A 14,051-nucleotide genomic window follows, 5' to 3' on the forward strand; every position below is an offset into this window, starting at 1 on the left:
CATTGCGTACATCCAGGAATAAAATACATCAGGCAATATGACATAACAGAACATTGTACATCAGACAAGATACAGTCAAGAGAGAAGACAATACAAATGTGGACCGCAAGCAGCAAAATGTGCCGCATTAGCAGAGCGGTCATTATACAAGCAACAGTATAATACAAACAATGTCACAGATGTAATGTTACTTGAACCGTCTGTAGGCAGCATTGTTCCGGAGAATGTCCAAATCAAATGTAAGCCATAATAAACAAATAAAAACAACAATACAAAAACAAAGCACGTATCAGCGAGTGTACAGTCAGAGATAGACGTGGATGCATGGGCGAGTGGAAGAGTGAATTAGTAAAGACGTAAATGGGCAGGTAGAGTACCGTCAGGAAACGTCCGCAAAATGAAAGTGGTAGAACGAACCATATGTACGGGCAGAACCGGCGGGGGGAATATATGGGGACGAGTTCAAACGGGGAGAATACCTCTCAGATACCGTCTGAGTCGGGAGGGGCATCAGTAAAGTCACCCAGTACAGTGCAGAAAGATGGAGAAGCCAGGAACTCCCGCCACGGTAGCCATTTTAACCCGTTTTTGTAGCCAAAGCCCCTGGAAGTCATGACCAAATCCTCCATCTGGCAAATAAAGCCTACCTTCTTGAGCCAAACAGAGACGGGGGGGATCTAGCCTGCCTCCAAAAGCAAGGGACAGTAGCCCTAGCCGCGGCGATAAAATGAATGGTGAGTGATCGCTTATAAGCACCCATGCTAGAAGGAGTATAGTGCAGCAACATAGACTCAGGACTGGGTTGGAAATCCGGGTCATCTACTGCCCGAATCACCGCAGCTACAGCCGTCCACAAGGGCTGCACCAGGGGGACTGACGAATAGGTACCTTCGTCAGTCCCACATCGCCAACAGGACGGAGCGACATGCGGGAGGAAGCGATGCAAGTCGGCGGGTACCCTGTACCATCTGGTGAGGATCTTGTAAGCTGACTCCTGCAATTTACTAGATGTGACCCCTCTAAGGGTGAGCAATATCATCTTGTCACAATCGTCCTGCTCGAACGCACGGGACGGATCCCTTTCCCACAGGCTGAGAAAATATGGTTTCCTATGGGTATGGCAAGACAAAACATTTTTATAAAGCGTAGAGAAAAGGTGGGAATGTCTGGAGGGATCCATATAAAGTAACTCAAACGCCGTCAGCGGTCTAGTCAAGTCGGAAGCGGGGGACAGGGAGAAAAGTCGCCCCGAAGGGCACGGGCCCATCAGATACAAAGTCCGACACGGGGCGAATAGAGTTCCCGGCGTAAAGATGTGTGACACGGAGCACCCGCACTCGAGCTGGCACAAAAATCCGTATATCAGGATGGGTCAGACCAGGGAGGAAGTCAGGATTGGACGAGATGGGGGTCAACGGGCCAGGGCAGGACGTTATGGGGAACTTAGCGAGGACCCTATGAAAGACACGCAATGTCGGGGTGACAGTCGAAAGGCGCTGCGGGTTGGGGAAGCAATGCGTCCGCGAGAGCCAGGGTACAGCAGCAATGTCGTGAGGAAAGAGGGAATTTTCGATCTGGACCCAGTGCTTATGTGAGTGAGATGACCATTCTATAACCCGCCGAAGGTGGGAAGCAACCCAGTAACCCTCAATGTCCGGAAGGCCCAATCCGACACACTCCTTAGTAGCGGTCAGGTAAGAGAGAGCCAATCTAGGGGGACGGTTGGACCAAACATATCTCGTAAAGGTCCTAGTCCACCGTTTAAGGAAGGACTGAGATAAATAGACAGGAAGAGTTTGCAGGAGATACAAAATGCAAGGGAGAATATTCATTTTGAGTACGCTCACCCTCCCAAACCAGGAGATGTGATTGAAGGACCACTTCCGCATATCTGCTGAAACTGACGCCAACAGGGGGGCAAAATTCAAGTCCACCAGAGTGGACAGGTCGGCCGGAGTGCGCACACCGAGGTAAGTAAGATACGCATCCGCCCAACGAAAGGGGTAGACGGCCTGGAGTTGCAGTTTCACGGGGGGGGGGGACATGTATACCTAAGATCTCCGATTTCTGCAGGTTAATCTTATATTGCGCCAGGTCATGGAACTGCTGCAAGTCTGAGGTGGTGTGTGTGAGAGAAAGCACTGGGTTAGTAACAAAGCACAGCATTTCATCGGCATAGATTGAAATCTTATAATCCTGACCTGCCACCGAAAGACCCGAGATATGGCGGTTGGCCCGTATGGCGTTAGCCAGGGGCTCCAGCGCAAGAAGAAATAATAGTGGCGAGAGGGGACAGCCCTGCCTAGTACCGTTGGCCAATGTGATTCTGTAAGAGAGGGAGCCGTTAAACATAGAAACATAGAAAGTGACAGCAGATAAGAGCCAGAAGGCCCATCCAGTCTGCCCAACCTCTGAGTACTCTCCTTTAGTACTTGCCCTTATCCTATATCTAGCTTGGCATTATGCCTATCCCATGCTTGCTTAAATGACTTTACTGTATTAACATCTACCACTTCCACTGGGAGGCTATTCCATGCGTCCACTACCCTTTCCGTAAAGTAATATTTTCTGATGTTACCATTAAACCTTTGCCGCTCTAGTTTATGCTTGTGTCCTCTTGTTGTGGTTTTATTTCTTCTTTTAAATAAACTTTCTTCCTTTACTTTGTTGATTCCCTTTAAGTATTTAAATGTTTCTATCATATCCCCCCTGTCCCGTCTTTTTTCCAGGCTATATAGGTTAAGATCCTTTAACCTGTCCTGGTAAGGTTTATTTTGTAATCCATAAACCATTTTAGTAGCCCTTCTCTGCACTTTCTCCAACATATCTATATCCTTCTGGAGATATGGTCTCCAGTACTGTACACAATACTCCAAGTGAGGTCTCACCAGTGATCTGTACAGCGGCATGAGCACTTCCCTCTTCCTACTGCTAATACCTCTCGCTATACAACCAAGCATTCTGCTAGCATTACCTGCTGCTCTACTGCATTGTCTACCTACCTTTAAATCCTCAGAAATAATTACCCCTAAATCCCTTTCCTCACACGTTGAGGTTAGGACAGTACCAAATAGTCTATACTCTGCCCTTGGGTTTTTATGCCCCAGGTGCATTACTTTGCATTTATCCACGTTAAATGCCAATTGCCACAGCTCTGACCATTTTTCCAGCTTACCTAGATCGTTTGCCATTTGGCTTCTTCCTCCAGGAACATCAACCCTGTTGCAAATTTTTGTGTCGTCGGCAAATAAACATACCTTTCCATCAACACCATCTGCAATATCACTAATGAAAATATTAAAGAGAATGGGTCCAAGTACAGATCCCTGAGGTATCCCACTGGTAACAAGACCTTGTTCTGAATATACGCCATTGACTACAACCCTCTGTTTTCTGTCACTCAGCCACTCCTTAATCCATTCAACAACATTGGGATCTAAACCCAGAGATTGCAGTTTATTTATAAGTCTTCTATGTGGGACAGTGTCAAAGGCCTTACTGAAATCCAGATACGCAATGTCTACTGCACCACCTTGATCAATTACTTTAGTCACCCAATCAAAAAAATCAATAAGATTTGTTTGGCAAGATCTTCCTGAGGAAAACCCATGTTGTTTTTGATCTTGAAAGCCATGTGACTTCAGATGTTCAACAATCCTTTCCTTTAACATTGTTTCCATTAATTTTCCCACTACAGATGTAAGACTAACTGGCCTGTAGTTGCCCGACTCCTCCCTACTGCCTTTTTTGTGTATAGGCACAACATTCGCTACTTTCCAATCCCCAGGGACAACTCCCGTTACCAATGATTCGTTAAATATATCAGTTAACGGTTTTGCTAGTACACCCCCAAGCTCTTTTAATAACTTGGGGTGTATCCCATCAGGCCCCATCGACTTATTTGTCTTTACCTTAGACAACTGAAGTAAAACCTCCGCCTCGATAAACTCACATATTTCAAATGATTCAGTCTTTTTTCCCAACTGAGGTCCCATTCCATCATTCTCATCTGTAAAAACTGAACAGAAATATTCGTTGAGGCAGTCAGCTAAACCTTTATCCTCTTCTACATATATGCCTTTTGTTTTTAGTCTAACTAATCCTTGTTTAACTTTCCTTTTCTCATTTATATATCTAAAAAATGTTTTATCTCCATTTTTTACTGATAGGGCAATTCGCTCTTCTGCCTGTGATTTGGCAGTTTTTATAACTTTCTTTGCCTCTTTCTGCCTAATTTTATAGATCTGTCTATCTTCCTCACTTTGGGTATTTTTGTATCTACTAAAGGCTAACTTCTTGTCTTTCACGATTTTGGCCACTTCTGCAGAGTACCACAGCGGTTTCCTTAATTTTTTACTCTTACTGACCAACCTAATACAATTTTCTGTTATCTTCGATAACGCGTACATATGCCGATGGTGAAGAGTACAATGAGTGAATGTGTTGGAGGAACCTGGGGCCCACAGCCAACTTGTCCAGGACTCGGAAGAGGAAGGCCCACGAGACCCTATCGAAGGCCTTCTCCGTGTCCATGGACACTAGAAGGAGGGGGGTTTTGCGCGCGTGGGCCAGTGCCACGAGGTTTAGGACCTTGAGGGTGTTATCCCTGGCTTCCCGACCGGGCACAAACCCCGATTGGTCACCATGGACACACCTGGGGAGGAGAGGATTAAGTCGAAAAGATAAGATTTTGGCCAAAATTTTAAGATCAGTATTGATCAGTGAAATCGGGCGGTAATTGCCACAGATTTCAGGGTCCTTGCCCGGTTTAGGGATGACTGTAATATGGGCCATGTTGGGGGCCTAGAGTGCGGAGAAATTTGCTGTAATACAGTGGGGTGAACCCATCCGGGCCAGGACATTTGCCCTTCGGCAGGGATTTGATCGCCCGCTCCACTTCCTCCAAGCTAATAGGAGAATTGAGCCCGACCCTGTCCTCAGCAGTTAGCTTGAGCTTAAGGTGTTTATCCAGGTACGCTGCCATACGATCAAGTGTCGAATCGTCAGGGTCCCTCCCCCCATTTAGGTTATAAAGTTCAGAATAATAGTCAAAGAAACAGCAAGCAATGTCCCTCGTTTGATGATGTAGCGTACCCGACGCGTCCCTAATCTTGGGTATATAGGTGGCCAACCGTTTGGCCCTAAAATGTTTCCTAGCGAGGAGGTAGTTACGCTTAACTCTGGAGTCCAGGAGGGAAGAGAGGTCAGCGCGGAGAGCCTGGAGCTGTGCGTGGGTATCATGGGAGAGAGTAAGCTTATGTCTGAGCTCCAGGTCTGCTATTTGACGTGTGAGGGAAATAAGGGACAGGTAGTCCAAACGTTTCAGTTTGGCTCCAAGCTGAATAAGATGGCCTCTCATCACCGCCTTATGGGCTTCCCAGACCGTCGGGACCGGGGTACCTCGGGCAGAGTTATCTTCAAAATAATGTTTGAGGTGATCCTCGAGTTCCGGGAGAAACGTGGGGTCATTAATCAGATTGGCATTAAGACGCCAGCACCAGACCTTGGGAGGACCAGAAGGGAGCCGGAGGGACATGTGGACGGGGGCGTGGTCACTAATCGCCTGAGTCCCAATAGAGGCGGAGTGGAGGTAGGAAAGGTGATGGTGGGACTCGTGTCCCACCATCACCTTTCCTACCTCCACTCCGCCTCTATAAGGCGTCAATACGTGTGTACCTGTTGTGCGGAGGGGAAAAGAAGGTGTAGTCGAGGTCAGTAGAGTGACTGGCCCTCCAAACGTCGACTAATTGGTTAAGGAGGAGCATCCGTTTCACTTTCTTAATTTTAGCGTATGGGAGATGGGATGTACCCGTCGAAGAGTCAAGTCTAGGGTCCAGAACCATGTTAAGGTCCCCACCAAAAATCATCAGTCCCTCCTGGAGGTCAGCAAGCTTGGACAGAAAGCGTACTAGGAAAGGTATTTGGTCCTTATTGGGGGCATAGACAGTGGCTAAGGTGATCTTGTGCATACCCAAAAAACCCTTGACAATCAGACTCCTACCCTCCGTGTCCCTCCAAACATCAACAAGTTGGAATGGAAGGCTCTTGTGTAGCAAAATGGCAACACCCTTGGTCTTGGTAGTGGCAGAGCTAGAAAAGTATGCCGATTGGAAGTGTCTATTTGTAAGCCTAAATTCCTGTGCAGTCGTGAAGTGGGTTTCTTGGAGGAAGGCTATGTGGGTTCTATAGGACTGAAGGAGCAGGAACAGTTTTGACCTTTGCTGAGGTTTATTCAAGCCTCTGACGTTCAGAGACATACATTTAAGGTGATTGATAGCCATAGGACATTAAAGGCCAAGGCACAGCAGTACGTGTAGACGGTACCTCATAGCATCCAAAAGAACATACTATGACAGCAAAAAGAATAGAATATCGTACGTGCATATAAACGATAAACAAAAACCAAAAACAAACTGGGCAACGCGAAGCCCTGATGTAACAACATCGAGTATTGAGCCGAATGACCATACCAGTGGTTAAAGACCTAGTACTAAACCCAAAGGGCAGGGTAGGTAGGCTCTGGTAGGGGTGGTGGAATAATACAGACAATGACAGGTCGTATCGACAGGGAGTGATGGTAGCAAGGCAAGGTGCAGGAGCACCCCCTCCGTGTCAAGCGAACAGCAAATATAAATGCAATTGTAAATGCAATAGCGTGCATGAATGTGTGACTAGGTAAGTATGTGTAGGAAAGGCAATCAAAATAAAATAAACGAAAAAGAAAAGACATGATCTGTGGTGTAATGTAGCTAAGGGGTGAAAAGCGGAATCCACCCTGTAGAAGGCACACAGCCCAGGAGCGGTAGCAGGTAGGTCCATACCTGAGAGGTAGCAAGCCGTAGCAGGACCTAAAAGGACCGCGGGCACAAAAGTAGGCAAGTATGTGGGGTCGTGTGCGTGCAGAGGATCGAGAGCTTACATATGTACCGGAGCATCCCGGGGAATGGGAAACTCGCAACCCGCGAGGTGGAAACGGAGGCCAGTGGGAGTGTGTGTGCTCATACGTGTGTGAGGGGCAAGATTGCCGTGTGGTTGTGTGAGTATAGGGCCGCATGAATATAGGGGTTTAGGCTCCAGTGTGACCGAGTGCTATTTCGCTATTTCGCCGATGACACGGAGAGGGTTAGCGGAGCGAAAGACCTAAGCAGCCATCTTCGTCCGTGGCTAGCCACGCCCCCATCATTTGAATTTTTAGGGTTTTGTACCAGTGGCATGATTTAATGGTAGAAAATATTAGTGCCCCCCCAGTTTTGACTGTTGTATCTTATGTGCCCCCCCTTATATTTTGTTTATAGAGTCGCCACTGGAAGAGATAGACAATAGAGTTTACTTCTAAACTCACCCTTCAATCGTTTAGGATGAATAAGACATGAAGCCAGAAGATGAGAATCTCCACCGCCATATAGACATAAATTACTTATGTTATGTTCTTCTCCTGGGCAGATAGAGATGATCTAGACAATCTGATCTGCATAGGTTCAACCTCTGTAATAGGCCGGTAGGTGCAGATGTTCACTGGGACGAGTCGCTTGTACCCTCCAACTAGGTGTCCTAGGACGTTGTCTCTCAGCATTGCGTTGGACAAAGCGAGAGACATAAGGGGTTCTAGTGATTCCAGTATTTGGCAACGTGCCAGTTCATCTCTTATGTAGTCAGAGAGACCAAGACGGAATTGATCCGTAAATGCGTAGTTATTCCACTTAGTATCAGTGGCTAGACATCTGAATTCAGTAATATATTCCTCCACTGGTCACCGGCCTTGGGTAAGATCTCTAGTGGCTGAACATGCTGAGAAGTGACGGTGAGGGTCGTTATATAAGCAGGAAAAGGCAGCAACAAGAAGAATATGTATGTATAACAGGATCAGCAGTCTCCAACAGTCTGTAAGCCCAATTGGCTGGTTCACCCTCCATAAGGAGGATCATAGAACGTATCTTGACAGTGTCCATAGTGTATGTACGTGGTTTAACAGAAAACATTAGTTCACAGTTCATAATAAATCTATGGATTTAGCACGTTAGATCGTTCTTGTACAGTAACGGTAGGAGTAGGAGGCATAAGAGGAGTAGCCGGGGGAGAAACTTGGGTCTTTAAGTCCGCTACTTCATTGTGTAGACTACCATACTGCCATACTGTATATCCATTATAATTTGAGCCAATTTCTTCATTTTCTGATTCATGTCAGATAACGTAGCTTGAAGTCCTGCAGGAACCATAGTATGGCTCAGGTATACTGTCATGAATTTGGCGCCACTGTGACTTCATCGGAGGAAACGAGTCGCCATAGCAACACCTTCCTCTCCATGACTGCAGCGAAGAGAATGCGTTGCCATGAAAACCTTGCTCCCTTCTGTGTCAGTGAGCAGGGGAGGAGAGGAGACGCGATGAAGCCTCCACTCATCGCTGGATCCCGGTAGCTGGTGAGTAGCGGCTCTGTGACAGGCATGCAGAGTTAGAAGGGGATCCCACATATTTATTTAGGAGATTGGAAAGTGCCCTTGAGGTGGTGGCAGGGTCAGCGAGATGCAAGGTGGTCGCATTCACTGGCTGTGACGGTTAGTCGCCGGCATGGTGCATAGGTTAACTACTCTTACAGGTGGTTGGACTCGTGGTGCACAAGCACCCGAAGGTTAAAACTAGGACACTCCTGGGGCTGGTGCCCTTGTGATTTCTTTTGGTGGATATGGACTGCCGTCATGGGACGCTGGTAGAATGACAGGGATATACTTGGTACGCCTATGCCAGCCTGTGGTGGTATTACAGTTCAATGGTTGTATGGTTGATAAATACATGGGTTGGCTCGGTTACAGCTCATGGAATGGTGGGTTAGATGTTAACATAAATTTGCATACATTTGCACAATTAAGTTAACGGTTTCCAACATTGTTTAGAGAATATGTTGTGTCACGGTGCAGAGCTGCAAGGTGAAAGTACCATGGACAATTTTATCTATGGCTGACTTATAAACATTTAAACTCTGATTTCTCATGTGGTCAGTAGCGTACCTAGCGGGGGGCGGGGGGGGCGGTCCGCACCGGGTGCCGCTCATCAGGGGGTGCCAACTTGCCGGCACCCGGCACCCCTCCAGAGACGGACAGTAATGTCCGCCGCTGGAGGAGCAGGCTTGCAAGGGAGCGGTATCGGAGGTCTTTAACAGACCACCGGCTCCCTTGAGTGATTTTAAGCCGGTTCAAGGATTTTCCTTGAACCCGGCTTAAAATCACTCAAGGGAGCCGGAGGTCTGTTAAAGACCTCCGATACCGCTCCCTTGCGATCCGCGCGGCAACAGCTGTTGTGCGCCGGGGTTTGTTGTTAGATCCCGGCGCACAACACTGAAGCCGCGCCCACCGCTGTCGGTGCACTCTGACCCGGAAGAAGATAGAGAAGACAGAAGAACTGAAGAAGAGGAGCGAAGAGAAGGAAAAGGAGCTGTAAGGAGAAAAGAGGAAAGGTAGGAAAGCATACAGTGAGAGTGGATTGGTGTATGTGTGTGGATTGGTGTATGTGTGTGGATTGGTGTATGTGTGGATTGGTGTATGTGTGGATTGGTGTATGTGTGGATTGGTATGTGTGTGGATTGGTGTATGTGTGTGGATTGGTGTATGTGTGTGGATTGGTATGTGTGTGGATTAGTATATGTGTGGATTGCTATGTGTGTGTGGATTAGTATGTGTGTGGATTAGTATGTGTGTGGATTGGTGTATGTGTGTGGATTGGTGTATGTGTGTGGATTGGTGTATGTGTGTGGATTGGTGTGTGTGTGGATTGGTATGTGTGTGTGGATTGGTATGTGTGTGTGGATTGGTATGTGTGTGTGGATTGGTATGTGTGGATTGGTGTATGTGTGTGGATTGGTGTATGTGTGTGGATTGGTATGTGTGTGGATTGGTGTATGTGTGTGGATTGGTATGTGTGTGGATTGGTGTATATGTGTGGATTGGTGTATGTGTGTGGATTGGTGTATGTGTGTGGATTGGTATGTGTGTGTGGATTGGTATGTGTATGGATTAGTATATGTGTGGATTGGTGTATGTGTGTGGATTGGTGTATCTGTGTGGATTGGTATGTGTGGATTGGTATGTGTTTGTGGATTGGTATGTGTTTGTGGATTGGTATGTGTGGATTGATAAGTGTGTGAGAGTGATGGGTGTTATGCTGTACCATTTCCAATGTATTTTTCATTATATAATTATGCTCTAAAGTACATCATAACTCCCATCACTCTATACTGTTCTATACAGTGGCAGAGCTGGGAGACAGAGGCCTTGCACCCCCTCGCAGGACTCCTGAAAGGTAAGTGAACTTCAAAGAGGGAGAGGGTAGATAGTTAGGAGGGGTAGATAGGGAGAAGGGAGTGAGAAGGGGTAGATAGGGCAGAAGGGAGTGAGAAGGGGTAGATAGGGCAGAAGGGAGCGAGAAGGGGTAGATAGGGCAATCATACTCCTATCATGCCAAGTCTGCGAGTGCCTCCTGGAATCTGGGTATGCCTGGGCATGATAGGAATGTGATTGCTGTTAACAATTATATGTATATATATATATATATATCTATATATATATAGTTATTTAATTGTTTTGTCCTATTTTGGTGTGTTACTTACTTTAAATAAAAGTGTTTTTTATGGTGTGTGTGGGGGGGTCATATTCAGTTTCGGCCAGGTAGTTTTAAAGTGTGTGTGGGGGGGTGCCACATACAGGATCCGCCCCGGGTGCCAAATACTCTAGGTACGCCCCTGCATGTGGTCTCTTATTTAAGTAGGGAAAAAGGGATGCTAACCTATGGTCTACCTCAGTCATGCCCCTTCTCACTACTCCCAAGTTGTGGTGCTGTGAGTTACTCTACAGCTTATCTCCTTCACGACTATTGACGTGCCAGACACGTCACCAAAAAACATCCCGTTGGCGACATTTGACATGCCTGGCACATCATGACCTTATACGGTTGTAGAAAGCGATCTACGATTCACTGGCCGCGGACGCTTTCTTCACCCAAACGGTATTCCTGTAAAGCCTCGATATCAAGGCATTCGGCAACACTATGATCGGCAGCAGGGGTCCCATGTGGCCCCTTCCCCAGACATCAACATCTGCCACATATTGTATGGCCATGGATACCTGATTTAAAAGTGCTTAGGAGGGGGATCAACGATCGCCTCCTAAGTGTAAACTGTGTCCCTGAAATGCCTTGACACAGAAAACCCACCCCAGGACGCATTACTCCGGAGAGTGGTCACAAGTGCCACTGCGAGAGATTTTGCCCCTCACAACATGGCAGTGTCCTTTGAAAAAGGACCCTCTCCAGATCCTCCTTAGAACCCTGGGCAGGTACTATATTCAGCCATGCAAATAAATAGAGCCCAGTTTTCTAATCACAATGCGACTAATTAAATGAATAAATAATGTAGGGAACAGCTCACACATGGGGCGGCAATGACAGTATTCACACAGGTTTCAAACGTAAAGCGTGTTTATTTAGATGCTGTAGGCACAGAGCACCTTGTAAACAAAACAAACGCTAAGCCTGTCCGGCTCTAACTAAACATCCGGATACCTCTCTACAAGCCTAAGGTCTGGCACAAAGCAAAGTAACAGGTTTTCCATAGGTAAAGCTTCATACCTGGTGGGCTGCAGCGCTGGCTGTAGCTGCTCCTTCACTCAGTTTCTCACTCATTGTATTCACACCATATCTTCTTTTTCTTTTTTTCAATGACTGCTCGGCGGCGATGCGGCATACGTCTTTTGGTATGTTCATTGTTTATTCTTACTGTTATTTCAGATATGCTTTGACAGCGCACATACTTTGATGTCTGGTGTACATATGTTGACAATTATGCCTCTGCGGTCATTTACCCTATTGTATACAGTGCCATCTAATGATTCTATCCTTATATATGCCTCTTTGCGGTACTGCGTACCTATGTCCCTTGTCCTATTGTACTGACTGCATTATTGTCTGATATACATCTAGTGTTGCACTGCCTATTTACCCGATTGTTCGCAACCATTCATTATACATGCACATTGTATCTGTATGTCATGATGACCCGAATTGTCAATAAACGAAGTAATGCATAAAAAAAAAATGCATTTGACATTATTTTATACAGAATACATGTTATCACATATCTTGTACTACTTTTAAGTTTTCCTCCAATCCATGTGAACTTTTATTTCTGAAACAAAAAAAAATTATAAAGCACTTACTTCAGGCTCAAGGATAGAATAGAGATCCCCCGCTGCCAGCTCTTGAGCAAATGTAAAATATTTGTTGGTTTCAAAGATCACAGCATATGTTTTAATTATATTTAAATGTGACGAAAGGCATAATGATACACAATATTCCATGAGAAAACTGTCTTTCCTTGTTGATGTTTTCTTGATTAACTTTAGTGCCATTGATTTTCCTGAAATTATAAAACAAACATTATTAATGTACACTGTTCTTAACTATTTTGGGGGAAAATAGATTTAATTGCTGAATTAACCCCGATTAATTTTCACGGGGGGTACATTGAGATATTTTTCTTTCCCTTGAGTATTAACACAAAAGTTTACTGTCCTTGAACATAGGTTAAATGCCCAAACATCTTTAGCAACCTTGAAATGTCTTTGTTCCACTTCATGAGAAACTCTTTAACTGAGCTAGAATTATAAAACCTCAATATCATTTATTTGGAAATTTTGTCCATGCCTGTTAGGGATTTGTCCTTGATCTTCACTATCATTCTTTATGGTTATGAAAATGACAGATTTTGTATGTATGTTATTTGTATGTATGGTATTATGAACCAAGAGGAGACCAGTGAGTACAAAATGTACACCAAGTGCTCTCCCGAGGACTTGTTACAATTTGTTTTCAGTTTTCTGCTGGTCAGTTTGCTTGCTTATCCTCAAACAAAGGGTACCACAAATTTTATACCAATATTATCTCTCGACTCTCATAAAACAAAAATCTCCGTAGCTCTGCCTGCCCTTTACCACTTAATCCAGGGGTGTCCAATCTGCGGCCCTCCAGCTGCTGCAGGACTACATCTCCCATACTCCTCAGCCAGCCCCGTCTCTGAAAGAGCATTATGGGAGATGTAGTCCTGCAGCAGCTGGAGGGCCGCAGTTTGGACACCCCTAACTTAATCAAACCTACTCTTAGACGAGTAGGTTTGGTAGTGGAGTGGAGAACTAGCTCAACTCTGCTTCTATCATGTCCCCAGCTCCATTACCCCAGTCAACAATGAAGAGATGCCAGTCCCAATGGACTCCTAAGCCTGAAAAGTGTGATCTTATAAAAATGCATGGTCGCGGGTGCAACCTCACTGTTAGCTCATTCATGCCCACTGTCCTCATGGCAGAGCACAGGAATATAACATAATTTCCTATCACTCTGCGTCTTGGGCCTTTCAAGATATTTTGTGAAGGCTGTTAGTTAGGGTATCTCCCTTTCAGCCAGTCCATCAAACAGCAACACAACAGGGAGCTTGATCACCCAAAGAGATCTCACTCCCGGTTATGTGGCAGGGCAACTGCTTCCCCTGGGACCAGAATATGTCGCTGGACTTGACCACTTTATAAAAGATCAAGCAGATTTCTGTTTATATACTCTGCCTGTCTCTATAGAAATATGTCTTTCTTTGCAGGAAGAACAGTCTCCTGTTTGACACTAGAAGCCATGTCACAGGCTTGTCCAGTCAGAATCAGTGTAACAGAACAGAACACGGAGCTGACAGCCTACCTGTAGTAGGCTGGATATGATGTAGCTGATACATTTAAAAAATGGCACCAGAGCAGGTAAGCACTGTCTTTTAGTATAGTATAGTAGGTTGAAAAAGACTTCAGTCCATCAAGTTCACACATACCTAGTTCTAAAGTTGATCCAAAAGAAGGCAAAAACCCTACTTGGGACAATTACCAATTATGCCACAACAGGGGGGAAAAATCCTTCTTGATTTCAGATTACTCCCTGGATCAACTTTCTAATACGACTGTCCTTTTAGCAGTTGTAGCCCTTTATGTTATGTTTAACCAGAAAAGCATCCATTTCTTAAAAATATCCACAGA

General features: G+C 45.6%; 1 protein-coding gene across 1 annotated transcript in view; it reads right to left on the bottom strand.

Moving 5' to 3' along the window:
• LOC128469651 (serine/threonine-protein kinase SBK1-like) overlaps positions 1-14,051 on the bottom strand; it is a 142,554-nt gene that overhangs the window by 48,155 nt on the left and 80,348 nt on the right. Inside the window, exon 3 of the mRNA XM_053451472.1 lies at positions 12,204-12,403. Coding sequence (XP_053307447.1) covers positions 12,204-12,403 — 200 coding nt within the window. The remainder of the gene's footprint in view (positions 1-12,203; positions 12,404-14,051) is intronic.

Source organism: Spea bombifrons, chromosome 12, assembly GCF_027358695.1.
Source record: "Spea bombifrons isolate aSpeBom1 chromosome 12, aSpeBom1.2.pri, whole genome shotgun sequence".
Classification (NCBI taxonomy): domain Eukaryota; kingdom Metazoa; phylum Chordata; class Amphibia; order Anura; family Pelobatidae; genus Spea; species Spea bombifrons.